At 53.2% G+C, this 15,994-nt stretch overlaps 1 protein-coding gene across 1 annotated transcript in view; it reads right to left on the reverse strand.

The window, feature by feature from the left end:
* Positions 1-15,994, reverse strand: part of PKD1L1 (polycystin 1 like 1, transient receptor potential channel interacting) — a 117,419-nt gene that overhangs the window by 33,562 nt on the left and 67,863 nt on the right. Inside the window, 9 exon segments of the mRNA XM_042913647.1 lie at positions 96-202; positions 1,398-1,605; positions 3,707-3,790; positions 5,380-5,572; positions 8,548-8,648; positions 10,051-10,208; positions 10,320-10,430; positions 12,105-12,347; positions 13,186-13,398. Coding sequence (XP_042769581.1) covers positions 96-202; positions 1,398-1,605; positions 3,707-3,790; positions 5,380-5,572; positions 8,548-8,648; positions 10,051-10,208; positions 10,320-10,430; positions 12,105-12,347; positions 13,186-13,398 — 1,418 coding nt within the window.

Below are 15,994 nucleotides of genomic sequence, written 5' to 3' on the forward strand. Positions count from 1 at the left end.
GTGTGCATGTGCTCCTTATTGGGAAGTGATGCTTGGTATTTCTACTTCCGTGGACGCGTACTAAGGCCACACGGGGTCTGATGGGCTGCGCTCACCTCAGGACAAAGGTGTGTCTGGAGTTCCTTTCAAACAGGGGCTTCTCTGGACAGTAGAGTTCTCTGGGTTCTGAAACTCCATTTTCTCCACATAAAACAACGTAAACCTCCAAAGACAAGAGAGTGAGAGTCTGAGATCATGAACACAGGATACTACCCTGTGTGTGCACCTTCTCCCAGCCCCCAACCTTCCCAGAACCTTCCAGAAGGCCAAAGACAACAACGCGGTCCTGAGGGGCCAAGAAGATGCCCCGCCCCGTCCCTGGATGGTGCTCCCCAACTTCCCTGGGAGAGACGGCGAAGGAGCACCTGCCACGGCGGCTGATTTCTACATGTTTGATCTAGAAAACCAGATGGCAACTTGGGTTCACTAGGGCACATGTCTGTTTAAGGAGGGAGGGGACAGGACAGTGGGCATGTTGTCCTCCCTCAGCTCAGAGGGGAGACTGGGGGAGGCTGGGGGGCAGTGACGGTGACTGAGGTGGACCAGGGGAGGCCAGATGGCAGTGACAGTGACTGAGATGGACCAGGAGCCCCGCAGGTGCACACTCCGGCCAGGAGGGCTTGCTGCCCCTCACTGGGGTGGCTTCTGTCCTACATAAGTGCCTGATTCTGGGGCCGTGCAACCTGTCACTCTTCCATTTAAGAAAGTTCCTTATGTATTTCCAGTTTTTAAAATCCTTCCCCGTTGCAAAGTACATATTTCCTTCGAGAAGTTTCTAAATATTGTTTTGTTGTTGTTTTAAGTACGCTTCATGCCCTGCGTGGAGCCCAACGTGGGGCTTGAACTCACGACTCTGAGATCAAGACCTGAGCTGGGAACAAGAGTCAGACACTTAACCGACTGAACCACCCAGGTGCCCCCGTATTTTGTTTTAATCTTTAAATTTTGTGGAAGTGCTTTCGGGTATAACATGAAGTGGACATTTCATATTGCTTTTTTCCACAAGAAAAGCCACTGTCCCCAAACGTCTTGCTGAACTGTCCCCGCTCCTCCCACGGGGCCTCCCCCATCACACCCATTCCGTCCTTAGCCTCACATGGGGCTGGATGCCTGCAGTGCTCCCCACAGACAAGGTGGAGAGGGTGGGGGGTCGACGGGGCGGCCCTGAGGGCAGGGGAGGGGGGCTCGCACAGACAGGCAGGTGAGGGAGAGCAGGACGGCAGGAGAGGAGCCTCTCCCCCACCCCCCCACCGTCGGACGGAGTCGAAGGGGCAGCTGGGACGGCCAGTGTCCACGCCGTCACTCACGCCATCCACAGCCTTGCACACGAGAGCGCAAGCCCCGCGATGAGCCCTTACCTTGGCGCTACAGTGGGCTGGAGCCCGGAAGCCTGTGTCTACGACAACCGCGTATAGCTGGTGGTCGGCTGGAGTGTCTTCTTGCAGGAAAATGTACCCCGCCTTCTCTCTCTCGTGACGATCCACACGCCTGGTTTTAGTAACCAAAAGTGCATAGAGAACCATAGAAACCACAATCAAAATACTGGGAAGCAGGTTTTCCGGTTGTCTGTAAACAGAAGGAGAGGAATGAACAGTAAATTATGAAGATAAAGCTCCCCAGGCTGGCTCACACTCACTCACACTCACATTCACACACGGGGCCCCCGCTGGTCTTCACTGATGTGTGTAGACGTCTGTCGGCCCCATAACTGGGAGAAGCAGGCAGACTCTTGCTGGGACGCGGTCAACAGGGGAAGGCGGAGGGAGCGACCTCTGCCGTCCGGTGTTGGGACAGGTCAGAGCCCCTCTGGGGGAAGCCGCTGGTGGCTGGATCAGGAGCCGGGACTCAGACAAAGCATCCTGGGGACCGGCCAGCTTCGGGGTCGGAAGGGTACTGCCGTGCGGGGCAGTCGCTCATGTCCCATCTCTGAGAAGCTTTCTTTATGAAATGGGATGAGAACAGGGCGCCTGGGTGGCTCAGTCTGTTAAGGGTCTGACTCTTGATTTTGGCTCAGGTCGTGATCTCCTGGGTGCGTGGGTTCGAGCCCCACATCAGGCTCTGCGCTGACAGCGTGGAGCCTGCTTGGGATTCTCTCTCTCCCTTTGTCTGCCCCTCCCCACTCACGTTGTCTCTGTCTCTCTCAAAATAAATACAACTTTAAAAATTAAAAAAGAGAGAGAAAAAGGAATGTGATGAGAACAGCCGTCTTGCTGAGCAGTACGTGTGACATCCGTAGTGGGCTTGCACACGTGCATGCAGTGGGTGTTCCCTCCCTCCCTCCCTCCGTCCCGGCAGACCCTGTCCTGCGTGCTCCGGCTGCCTGCGCCCCTACACCTGTCACTCGCCACCTGCTCCAGGCACCAGCGCTGGCTGGGGGCAGGGGGCACCGAACGCTCCAGACCCACGGAGCGGGGTCCCCTTCGAGTCACTTGTGCCAGCACCCTAACCTGGAATGGAGTCTTACGGGCCTCTGACGGGGTTTCGAAGGGCGGGCATGGGGCCTGGCTTCGTGGGGTTGCTGTCCTCCCAGAACATTCCTGTCCCTGCAGGACTCCAGGGGCTGCCCCTCCCCTTATGGCTCAGCCCCCTGAAGTTCTGTCTGAAACCACAGTTGGACAGCTGTCCTGAGTCCCAGTCACTGGGCTCCTGGTGACCCCAGTGTCCCCAGGATTAATAAAGTACAGCCAGATTCCCCATCACAATGAGATTTGGCACAGAAACCTAACACCCAACGCTCACCAGAAAATTCAGATACTCATTCAGCAAACACCCACTCAGCACCTGCTGTGTGCCAAGCCCAGTCCTCCTCTGTGTGCGTGACACTGAAGAGTCAAAAGAGGGTGCCCGCTCCATGGCTCACACTCTCCTTACCCGTATTTCAGAATCCAACACACGTATTCTTTCTTTTATGTTTATTTATTTATTTATTTTCAGAGAGAGAGAGAGAGAGAGAGAGAGAGAAAGCAAGTGGGGGAGGGACAGAGAGAGAGTGAGAAAGAGAGAGTCCCAAGCAGGCTCTGCACTGTCAGCACAGAGCCCTATGCAGGGCTTGAACCCATGAACTGTGAGATCATGACCTGAGCCAAAATCCAGAGTCAGATGCTTAACTGACTGATCCACCCAGGCACCCCCAAATACACTGTTTCTATACCAAAAAATGGCTATAGAATAGGGTTGAGTCCAAATCTGTTCTCTAAAATGGGACACTTTTGGAGGGTACCTGGCTGGCTCAGTCACTAGAACATGCGACTCTTGGTCTTAGGGTCATGAGTTCGAGCCCCATGTTGGGTGGACAGATCACTCAAACAAAAAACCAAACTAACTTCAAAAATAATATTAATAAAACAAAATGGGACACTTTTGAAGAGAAAGAGGGAGCCACGAACACACATAAACCGGGACGGGCAAACCACCGCATCCTCCCTGGCAAGAATGACCAGCCAAGGCTCAGCCTGACGGGAAGCGCGCTGACTTTCCTGTTTATACATCTCGTCAGCAGATGTAAGTACAGAGAAATGTACGTGACGTTCCAGACAATTGTCTGGTAACACGGGTATTCCAAAAGGCAAGTTGACCATAAGGGACGTGGGTTTCGGGCATACCTGGGTGTCCCGCTTGGTCAGCGGGGCAAACAAAACTTTATTCTCATTTGGAAAACGGAGCTCACCTCTGCAGCTTGGAAACGCCCTCCACTGAAAAGCCGGCGCTCAGGTTTCTTCTTGCGACAGAGACCGGTGCGAGGCGATCGTAGCTAGGAGGGAGACACGGCTTAGGACAGCACGTGTGTGTCGAGGGCCGTGTCGACAGCGTCATGTACGCGGATTAAGGGAGGGCCGGGAAGGGTGATGGGTTACAGCACTTACAACAGACACCTGTTATGCAGACACCTCAGTGTCCACACCGTGCACAGTCCAGCTCAGGCCCGGACACAGCAAGTTCAAGTCCCAGCCCTGCTGTGGGCAGATGAGTGGCCACTAAGCAGACTTGGGGTACAGGGACCCTGTCACCGTCACTCCTACCAAAAGACTGACTTTGTTTGACTAAAACCCACCTCTCCCTCGTTGTCTCGTGAGCAGACCCCGTGTGGCGTTCATTCTCGTGCCCCTGGCTCGTGGAAAAGTGCCCGCGGACGGCGGGATGTGATGGAGAATGAACAGCTGTGTTAATGCGTTCATGGTCAGTTTGACATCAGAGGTAAATACTGATCCATTACAGTAGGGCCGGTGATTTACTAGCCTGGGCACCATATAAATTGAACAGCACAACCGAAGAAGAGGAGGGAGACACGCAGACATGGGCGTGAGCTGGGCATCTCGGTCTCCTAACAGACGCCACATAACATGGCTCCTCGTGACTTGATTTTTCTCTCCCCTTCCCTCCCCTTCCCCCCCTTCCCTTCCCTTTCTTTCCCTTCCTCCTTTCCTTCCCTTCCTTCCTTCCACCCTTCCTTCCTCCCTCCCTTCCTCCCTCCATTCTCCCTTCCCTCCCACTCTCTCTTTCTCTTCCTCACTCCCTCCTTCCCTCCCTCTTTATTTTGAGAGAGAGAGAGAGAGAGAACATACACATGGGCAGGGGAGGGGAAGAGGGAGAAAGAGAATCCCAAGCAGGCTCCACACTGTCAGCACAGAGCCAGACATGGGGCTTGATCCCACGACCTGTGAGATCATGACCTGAGCTGAAACCAAGAGTCAGACACTCAACTAACTGCGCCACCTGGGCGCCCCGAGACTCGATTCTAAGAAGGAAATGGCCATTTCTACTTCTGAACGTGCCCGATCACTGTACCCTCCCCTCTAGTGGAAAGGTCCCAGCAGAGCCTCTCACAGGACTGCCCGTTCTGCCTAGATGATAAAGAATTTCTGATCGAGCAGCGTGACCTATACACCTAAATCTTCCAGAGGGCCGATATGGTCCGTGTGGGGATCTTCCTGCACAGGAAATCTGCCTTCACAACCACGTGGTGGGGGGCTTCCTGCAGTGGGGCGCCAGGGCACAGGGGGTGGGGGGGAGTGGCGAGAGCAGACGCCCCACGGCCCGAGTGCAGACGCGCCCCCAAGAATGCGCAGAGGTGGCCGACACCAGGCGCCACCCCCCACCCACCAGCACATTTCTTCAGAGGATGTGGGGGGACAGCTACCATGTGCTGTCACCCCGGGGAGGGGAGGGTACAGAGAACCCAAGAGCCAGATCCTGCAACATGGAGAGGACCAGACCTGCCGACGGGAGGGACGCACAGTTTTCCCAGGGCCACGGCCAGGGAGGCCCCACGCTGGGCCCCATGCAGAGGAAAATGCAGCCATGGTGTAAAAGTCGGGTTTGTCCTCACCAGTACGTCCCTACCTGCAGCTCACTTTCCCTGGAGAAGCTCCTGGCTGCGGAGAGGAGTTTGCAGACCTCCATTCCCTCATTTCCCAGAAGATGCATTGGAGCCACTGGAAACGCACAGTGTAGTTGATGGCCTTGGCGAAATACTTGTTCCGAGGGCTTCTGTCATAGTCAGCATCCAGTAAGGATAAGTATCCCAAGCTCGTGTCTAAGGAGAGAAAAAAACCCAACTCAATACAACCTGAAGTTTGCAAAAAGGCATAATGAACCCCAAAGGTGGCCGGGGCAGGGGGGCAGTGGGTGGGGGAGGGTAGTGGGCAGTGGGGGTAGTGGGCAGGGGGGGCAGTGGGACAGCAGGTAGGGGGGTAGTGAGCAGGGGGGCAGGGGGACAGCGGGTAGGGGGATAGAGGGCAGGGGGGCAGGGGGCAGTGGGGGCAGTGGGACAGCGGCAGGGGGGCAGGGGGACAGCGGGTAGGGGGATAGTGGGCGGGGGGGGCAGGGGGCAGTGGGGGCAGTGAGACAGCAGGTAGGTGGGTAGTGGGCAGGGGGCAGTGGGACAGCGGTAGGGGGACAGTGGGCAGGGGGGCAGGGGGACAGCGGGTAGGGAGATAGTGGGCAGGGGGGCAGGGGGCAGTGGGGGCAATGGGACAGCAGCTAGGGGAGTAGTGGGCATGGGGGCAGGGGGCAGTGGGGGCAGTGGGACAGCAGGTAGGGGTGTAGTGGGCAGGGGGCAGTAGGGGTAGTGGGCAGTGGGGCAGTGGGGACAGTGGGACAGCGGGTAGTGGGGTAGGGGGCAGGGGGACAGGGGGCAGTGGGGGTAGTGGGACAGCAGGCAGGGGGGTAGGGGCTGGGGGCAGGGGGCAGTGGGGGCAGTGGGACAGAAGGTAGGGGGGGTAGGGGGTAGTGGGCAGGGGGGCAGTGGGACACTGGGTAGGGGGGTAGTGGGCAGTGGGGCAGGGGGCAGGAGTCGGACTCTCCAACTCCACACCACCCCACCCCTGCTCTCTTTGGCCCCTCAGCCTCCTGCCAAATACCAGCACGTCCCAAGTCTGCTGTCGTCCTGGTAAGAACAGTGCGGTAACCATGAGGAGGCAGCTGGTCACTTTTGGATGACTTTTATGCTTAGAAACAAAAATATTTGGGGTGCCTGTCTGGCTCAGTTAGTAAAGTGTGTCAACTCTTGATCTCAGGGCTGTGAGTTCAAGCCCCACATTGGGTATAGAGATTACTTAAAAATAAAATCTTTAAAAAAATTTAACAGTCCATTTATTTAAAATTTGCCCTTAAGATTTTTTAAACACTAATTTTTTTTTTTTTTTTTTTTTTTTTTTTTTTTTTAGAGAAAGAGAGAGAGCTCATATGAGCGTGGTACAGAGGGAGAGAGAGTGTGGAGCCCGATGTGGGGCTTGAACTCTTGAACCATGAGATCGTGACCTGAACCGTAGAGGGACACTTAACCGACTGAGCCACCCTGGAGACCTGTCCCTAATAAATGATTTTGAGACAACCAACTACTTGTAAAAACGTGAAATTAGGGTGCCTGGGTGACTCAGTCGGTTCTTCGGCTCAGGTCATGATCTCACGGTTCATGAGTTCGAGCCCCGTGTCGGGCTCTGTGCTGACAGCTCGGAGTCCAGAGCTTGCTTTGGATTCTGTGTCTCCCTTGCTCTCTGCCCCTCCCCTGCTCGTGCTCTGTCTCTGTCTCTCTCAAAAATAAACATTAAAAATTTTTTCAAAAAAATATGAACATCAACCTGTATCTCACACCACCTACAGTGAGAAGCATCGATCAGAGATCTAAACACAAACGAATTAAGCAATATAGACACCAAAAGAAAACCTAAATGTGAATGACTTCTTTCAGAACCTGGGTATAAGGAACGAATTTCTAACTAGGACTCAAAATCTAAGAGTAACTTAAAACAAGTTGATAAATTTTACTCTTTAAAAAGAGTTTGCAATGCAAAAAAAACCCCAATGAAAACAAAGTAAAAAATAAAGAAAAATATAGAAAAAATGTGGAAAAAATAAACTTGAGAGGGAAATGGGCATATATGAATAGGTCACCAAAAAAGGAGGTAGTGATCTTTAAACGTGTGAAATAATGCTGAAATGACATATAAATTGCAACCTTTTTTCTTTTTTTCCCTAGGTTTCTGTCGGTTTGAAATTTCTTACAATAAAAAACTATGGAGGGGCACCTGGGTGGCTCAGTCGGTGAAGCATCTGACTCTTGACTTCGGCTCGGGTCACGATCTCACGATCCGTGGGTTTGAGCCCTCCGTCAGGCTCTGTGCTGACAGCACGGAACCTGCTTGCGATTCTCTCTCTCTCTCTGCCCCTCCCCCACTGGCTCTCTCCCTCTCAAAATAAATAAACTAAACAAACAAACAAACAAAAACTATTAAAAAGAAACATCAAAGGCAAAGGGTTTTAAACTGCCAGTGAGAATCTGAAGATGGTTAACCATGTTGTCCATGCTGAAAAGAAACAAGCAGCTCACAGTGCCCGGTTCTCAGAGGAAAAGGGATCCGACAGAAACGTGAAAACAGAGGCGACAGGTGTGCCCGCCGGAAGCCAATGCTTGTGCAAGGTCCACAGCCCACGGAATTGGTTGGGCCCACGTGCTTATGGAGTGTGGACGCCCCGAAGCAGCCAGCCTGTTTCTTGCCTTCCGGGAACAACAGAGACTCAGGAGCCTAAGCAAACAGGGTCGGCCCAGACCAGCCCTGCCCTGCCCTGCCCACTGATGGCCGGGAGAGGTCCTGGGGCTGCAGGGAGGCCGTCAAGTCATGGCCCTGATGCTGGGAGGCAGAGCAGCAAACAGGAGAGGTAAACACAAGGTGTCAGGGGAGCAGCCAGCAGAGAGATCCCAGGGGTCGGGGAAGGTCCACCAAAGAGGAGTTTGGAGGGTCCACAGAGGGTAGTGGAGGCCAGGAAGGGAGGCGCTGCAGAAACAGGAAGCCGCGGGAAGGTGCTGTGGAGGGGGAGATAGGCAGGGTCGGCGACCACAGCCCAGGGCACCGCTGCACACCGGGGTCAGGCTGGACGCACACGGGCCGCCTCTGCACGCGGCATGACACTTCCACCAGGAGTAGGAAAGTCCCCGCTGTCTGTGCGTGTCTTGCGACAGCTGCTGTCATCACACGGACAACTAAGGCTCGTGAGATCCTGTGCACTGACCTCTCAGAGAAGCGGCAGGGACATACATGTGTACCATCGGCTCATCCCAGACGTAGACCTTTTTCACAAGAAAATCGGAAGGAGTAGGTTTCTCAGAGAACCTAGGAAGGAAAAGCAAAGCAATAGTGTCCAGTTTTGTTTTGCTTTTTTCCTGTTGATGACCTCTGTCATACGACGTTGTGCAAGGACAAGGACGTGGGCTGGGACTCCAAGGGGCCACTGTGCGTGTCCCCCGGCAGCACCGGCTCTCAGTAAGAACTACACGCCCTCCCTCCCTTCACTGCATTAAAAATAAAAACTTCTGGGGCGCCTGGGTGGCTCAGTCGGTTAAGCGTCTGACTTCGGCTCAGGTCATGATCTCATGGTTCGTGAGTTCAAGTCCCGCGTCGGACAGCTCGGAGCCTGGAGCCTGCTTCAGACTCTGTGTCTCCCTCTCTCTCTGCCCCTCTCGGACTCACACTCTGTCTCTCTCTCAAAAATAAATAAGTGTGTTTTTTTTTGTTTTTTTTTAAAAAGCAAAGAGCCATGCTTCCCACTCAGTGGGTCAGCTCATGTGACCAGATGAGGGTCAGCCGACATACACTGAGTCCGTGCTGTATGTGGTGTGGACGTTACCCTGTGGAAGACACACCTAGCTGAGGTGCCAACCTAGGCAGGGCAGCAGGACAGACGGAGGAAAGCTTTGTCCGACAGCTGAAGGACGCGGCCCTCGGAGGAGAAATGATCCAGCAGATCCCCGGGCCCACCCAGACAGATGTGAGCTCTCAGTGCCGGCGGCATCCGCTGGCTCTGTTCATGCAGGATTCATTCCTAAAAACCTTCCCGGTAGTCATTCACCTGTGTTCCTTTGTGATGTATCCATAGGGCAGGCCTCCCGAGGCCTCACCGACTCAACATTGCTGAGAGACAGGATTCGTTTACCAAGTCTCCTCAGATACATCTCTTTGAACGCATTTTTTCTTCTTATAAAAATAAACAGAAAGTAAGAGGATTCTGACCCAGGTCTACACGGTGAGAGAGAAGTGGATTCCTAATGAGGCCATCGGTATTTGGGCGTTTCTTATGCTAATAAGCTGAGCAGGTAGGAATCCAAAATCAGGAAAAACTCGGCAGGAAGCTTATTCTGTGAGCAGGTGACCATGTCACATATGGCACATAATTCTGTTAGACAATGAGCTCAGGACTGCATTAAAAGTGAATTTCACTCCCTGGGGGCGCCTGGGTGGCTCAATCTGTTGAGCATCAGACTCTAGATCTTGGCTCAGGTCATGATCTCCAGGTTCATGAGTTCGAGCCCCAAGCCAGGCTCTTTGCTGACAGTGCAGAGCCTGCCTGGGATTCTCTCTCTCCCCCTCTCTTTGCCCCTTCCCCACTCTCTCTCTCTCTCTCTCAAGATAAATAAACTTCATAAAAAAAGAATTAAAAGTAAATTTACTCCGTAGCTTTTTGCAAGGACTTTGTCACTGGCTGGAAAGAAACCCTGGTGGCCTCCCCACAACACACCTTACCAGCACCATGACCGGGAACGCTCTTGAAACGGGCCTAGAGAATTCTATCCTTATCTGCAGAGACTCCTGGGGGCTTTCGGAACGCCCGGTGAACCGATGAAAATTCACTGTCTCCCGAAGCAACGCAAAGGTCGTCCTGTTTCTCCTCTCACCCTGTCACCACACGGAAAGTGAGGTCAGCAAAATTTGCCTTGGGAAAAGTCAAGGCACATGAGGCCGCGCGGCCTACGTGAAGTCGAGGTGGCTTGGGCAAGACCCCCTCACCAGGCCGTCTTCCTCCCCGAACTCCACAACCACAGGCTCCCTCAGCCGCTGCCTGCTGATGGGCCTTCTGCCGGAGCAGGTGAACAGGGACAGGGCGACAAGCGGGCCAATCTGCAGAGACAGGAGCACCTAGGAGCCGAGCGGCAGTACTGGGAACCCGACAGCAGGGGGGGGGGGGTGGAGAAACACGGCTCCCTTTACTGGTTAGGAAGGCAGGACTGTGATTACTCTTATTATTAATAATTTCTAAAGTCTCTAAAGTAGTTTCGTCTTTCACTTTAACAGCTCACACCAGAAGAACAGCGGCAGATCGTAGACAATCAGGAAGGTACAGAAAGGCGTACAGAAGAGACACGGATAGCTGGCCTGTGGCACTGTGGCTCAGAGAACCTGTCTGGGGTGCTGTGTCCCGACCCGTCTCTGTGCCCCAGACACATACTGGGCACGCAAAGCATTCTCCTCACTGTTTGCACAGAATCTTCCAAAGTCACTAAAAGCCCCCGACTCATGTAATTTCAACTGGCGATGCATGGATAATAATTCATTTAAATCACCAGTGAGCTGGATCCCTCTGTCGAACATTTAGATACATTTCTATTTAGGTGATCACACATAATGTTGTTTTGAATAAATAAGTAAAACAGCACATCTTGCTTTGAATAGCTCTTTTTCCCCTTCCTCTGTAGGCTCAGTGTAGCAGCAGGTCCGGCACGTGAAGCTGCTCAGAGAACATGCAGCGTGGATGCCTGCTCGCCGTGCCTCCCCAGAAGCGAGTCTCTCTAAAGAACTGTGCTGCTGCGTGTTAAAAAAATCATTTTGATTTCTATTTCCTGTTTGTTAATTTGAATGATTTTCGGGGCGCCTGGGTGGCTCAGTCGGTTAAGTGACCGACTTCGGCTCAGGTCATGATCTCACAGTTCATGGGTTCAAGCCCCGTGTCGGGCTCTGTGCTGACAGCTCGGAGCCCAGAGCCTGCTTCAGGCTCTGTGTCTCCCTCTCTCTCTCTGCCCCTCCCCAGCTTGCACTCCGTCTCTCTCAAAAATAAATAAATGTGAAAAAAAAAAAAGAATGATTTTCACATGCTGACTAGCCATTTCTATTTCCCTAAGAAAATAACAACAGGTCGATGTTTTCTCAGATGAGCATTTTTCACCAAGATAAGCTGTACGTCATTCAGTCGTCAGACATTTACTGGGTACCTGAGCCAAGTGGGGGGTGTGGAACACACAGAGGACGCCGACTCTGCCCTCCCAGCTCCTGCGACAATGGGGTTCTGTAGGTGGTTTCCGGGCGCAGGAGGTGAAGCAGGGGCTCCCAGAATCGCCAAGAGTTGGCCCCACCTTCCCCGACCTCCCCATTCTCACACCCTGCTCTGACTCTGGTCCCCTCTTCTGCCGAATCCCCCAAGAACCCAGCGGCCACGCTTGCTGGTTCAGCCTCGAGGGGCCAGTGAGGTAAGTGTGGAAGACAAGAGGTACAGGCTAGTGGGCCCAAGGCAGCCCCGTCTCAAGTCTCACGGAGTTACATTCTTCCTCTGATTTGCAGAAACAGGTAAAACGGCCCCTTAGGCAATACTGAGTGGGCCCAGGTCCCAGGATCCCAGGGAGACCTAGTTTTGCTAAAAGCTTCTTCCGAGAAAACTAGAGCCAACTGCACATTGTAAGCGGCCCCGCTCTTGGACCTGAGCGAAACGTGCCACGCTGACCCCTCTCTTCATCATCAAAGCATAACCACTGCACGGCGGAGGTGCTCACTGGAAGGGATGGGTCACCCGCCGTATGGTACCTGGCCGGGAGCTCGTCGCCCCGGATATGGGTTCTTCTTGAAGAGCATGAGCTGGCTAATGTAACACGGGCTTTGCATCCCCGCCGCCGCAGGCCTCTGTCCGGCCAGGCCGCCGGGTAAATGCATGCGCACGGGGCCCAGGCTCTGCATGGCGCCCTGACGGTCGTGATGAAGAAGCGTGCAGAACTCCATCTGCCCAGCGCTGACGCAGAGCTGACGCTCCTTGGCTGCAGAGAGACTGTCCTGGAACAGCAGAGAGTCAAACGCTCACAGCACAAATGAGTACGCGGTCTCGAATCCAGAAGCAGGGGGGAGACAAAGTCATGAAAAGGTAGCTCATCTCAAGGTAGTTTGGACTAGCTGGTGATACGGGGATGTAAACACCAAATACCAGTAGCACACAACCTGTTTTCTTTGGTTTTGGGCCCTGTGCCTGGAACATTTTATTCACTTTGCGACAACCGCTATCCTTCTATTTGTTTTGCGACAACCGCTATCCTTCCGGTTTCTCAGCCCATCCAGAAGGAACCTCAATACTGCGTGGTCTTGCTGTGTAGATGGGAGTGCGTGCCTTGGGGTTTAGTGCAGGGTGGGTGTGAGGTGAGCAGCTCGTGTTTCTAAATGCGTAATTGCTAATCAGTTGCTATGAGGGGAGCATCTGTGTATTTCTGATTTCCCAAGTATCGGTTAAACCAGTAGGTCTGGACAGGAGGGAGGTAGTTATGTATCAGAGGGCTGCTTTTCACATTAACGCACATTAGAAATCATTTGTATTACTTCACTTTGCTCCTCAAGAAGCAGAAAGTGTGCTCAGAAATGCCGTCTCTAAGTCAGGCACCGCTCCAGACACCCCAAAAGGGACTCTACCAAAACACGGAAGGATGGAACGGAAGCAAAGTTTCATCGTGAACGTTACAGCGTTCACACGAAACACTCGAAATTCAAACCAAAAATCTCCAAAGGCGCCCACGACCACCCAGAACAAGCCACACGGAACTTCAGGAACCAGTTATGGTCTCGGTGTCTAGAAGCAGCCACGAGAGGGGATGGCTGTTACCAATGAAGATGAAGTCTGACTTACCAACAAGAGGGCCGAGATGACCTTAATGCCCTCTTCTTGGAGGAAGCCCACGTTCCTCGGGGTCTCCTGGTCGGACACTTCCCAAATGGCAGACACCAGCAGTATGAGCTCCAGCATCGTGCCCTTGGCCACCGCGGGCCTCCCCGAGAGCAGGCTCTCAGCCAGGAGCGCCTGGGTGGACTTCAGGACGAGAGCTGCACTCGTAAAGCTTACCTGTGGGAGAAGCAAAGGCGTAACCAGTCTCCCTGCACCTGTCTCCTCCATCACTCCTGGAAACAGCAAATGCAGCACCACAGCTCCAGATGGTGGGGTTCGAGCCCGGGTTCTGCCTAGTGGAAGACTGGCCAAATTCAGAGGTGCCAATTTCCTCTCTGGTCTTCGGTTTCCTGACCCATGAAACGACCAGAGAAAATAAGGGTCTCTAATAACCGTTATGCAAAGACGCTGCTGGGTCTGAACCCAGCGACCCTCTTATGGTTCCCCAAGCATCAACGTCTTGCCCTGCAGTGTCCTTTCCCTGCGTCTGCTGGCAAAATCCTACTTTACTCTCTTTTTTCCTAAACTCCTAATAGGGACCATTTTCAAACATACACGAAAACAGAATGACCCAGCTGTGATTATTACTCATCGACAAGAGATTTTCTCCCTCTCCTTTGGTTTCTAAGAAGATATTTAAAAACAAATTGCATGGTTTCTACTGTTTCCATGCACGAACACGTCAGTGTGTACGGCTGACATGAGAACTCTTTCTGAAGACGTGCCCACGACACCATTACTGCACCGGACAGGATTAATCATGATTCTTTCCCATGTATCTTTTAAAACCAACGTCAAGTGTCCACCAGGCAAAGTTCTCTGCATCACTGCCTGTGTTTCTGGAGCTCCCTGTGCCCCTCCTCCTTACAGGACCTGGCATATTTACCGAAGCGTGTCTGTTTCCGCATTTAGCGCCTGTCATGGGTGCCCCAAAGACAGCACTGAATGTGTCCCTCCTTTGTGCCCTGGCAGCTCCCGGCAATTGCCAAGTAAATGGGTATCGATGAAACGAAAATAAGATTCTACTTTCCGACAGCCATGCTTGTTTAGCCAGAACGTGGCTTGGAAACACTTCCTGACATCAAACTCTTTCACCAGCAATGAGATGAAACTCGCCTGGAAACACACTGAAACTGCTATTACAGGCACCACAAAGTAACTTCTCAGAATTGAAATAATAAGTTCTTATTTCAAGTAAAACAAATGCCTTCAAAGAACACATTATGCCCACTTTTCACACTGGCCATTTTTTTAGTTTATTTTATTTATTTATTTATTTATTTATTTATTTATTTATTTATTCATTCATTCATTATTTTTTTTAAATTTTTTTTAATGTTTTTTATTTATTTTTGAGACAGAGAGAGACAGAGCATGAACCGGGGAGGGGCAGAGAGAGAGGGAGACACAGAATCGGAAGCAGGCTCCAGGCTCTGAGCCATCAGCCCAGAGCCCGACGTGGGGCTCGAGCTCACGGAGTGCGAGATCGTGACCTGAGCCGAAGTCGGACGCTCAACCGACTGAGCCACCCAGGCACCCCTAGTTTATTTTATTTTGAGAGAGAGAGGGAGAGAGAGAAAGAGCTGGGGAGGGACAGACAGAGAGGGAGGGAGAGAATGAGCAGGGGAGGGGCAGAGAGAGAGAGAATCCCAAGCTGGCTCTGCACTGTCACCACAGGGCCCGACGCGGGGCTCAAACTCATGAACTGTGAGATCATGACCTGAGATGCAACCAAGAGTCAGACGCTTAACCGACTGAGCCCCCAGGTGCCCCAACACTGGCTACTTTTTAATCAAAACTATTGGAAATGGTTTCTGCAAATGACAACCCTGCTAAGGTCTGCCCACACTGAGGCCAGGACCGTGACAGACCCCGGGGTGCGCAGACAGGGGAGCGGGACCTATGCAGATGTCTTCGGCTTCCACCAAGTCATCCCCCTGGCCCAGGGGAGTAATTCCATTCCCAGGTGCCCAGAGCCCAGGAGCAGCCCTGTGACGGGTCCTCTCAGGGGGATGTGATGGGGTGCGGGATGGCACTTATGGGCAACATCCTTGATGAGTGGTGCCCCTTCTCTCTGCCTCTCTCCAGCCTGGGAAGCCTCGGGGGCACAGGCTGACAGGACCCAGGGTGCCCGCGTCACCCTGGGAAGCCCACCCGCTGACACCTGTGCATGTGCGCATAACGGGGACAGGCTGCTGACATGCCGGGGATGGTCCGCTACTTGTCCCAAGCCAGTGTGAGATCCTAGCAGGCTAAGTCGCCTGGAGGTCAAAGACAGGCGTGCAGAAAGTGATCACCAGTCAGAAGTGCTAAAGTGCCCTAGCGCGGTCACTTACAGACTTGTCCAGAACGAGTGAGCTCTGCCTGCAGGGGCCCTGGAGAGCCCACCGAGAACACACCACCTGAACCTAGCTTTGGGGGAGAAAACGGTATCTTCCCCGGGAAGAGGGGCAGAAACGTTCCAGGCTGAGGGAGAACATACAGGTTCAGGGGTGCAAGGAATATTTGGTGACAGGAACATGGCGGGTGGCCATGGAAGGTGCGAGAGGAAGTGCAGAGGACGCAGAGCAAGTGAAGCCCAGGTGTGAGATGCGGGAGAACGGACTCTGTCCTCAAGGTGCCAGGAAGCCACCAATGCCTTAAAGGCAGAGAGCGTCACTGACTAAAGTGTCTTCTCTGAGGTCTGCTCCGGGCAGTTGTGGGGATGTGTCCCTGCTGGGGGCCAGCTTTCCTCCCCAGGTCACTGACAGGGAGCAATTCAAGGTGATGCGGA

The sequence above is a fragment of the Panthera leo genome, chromosome A2, assembly GCF_018350215.1.
Source record: "Panthera leo isolate Ple1 chromosome A2, P.leo_Ple1_pat1.1, whole genome shotgun sequence".
Taxonomy (NCBI): domain Eukaryota; kingdom Metazoa; phylum Chordata; class Mammalia; order Carnivora; family Felidae; genus Panthera; species Panthera leo.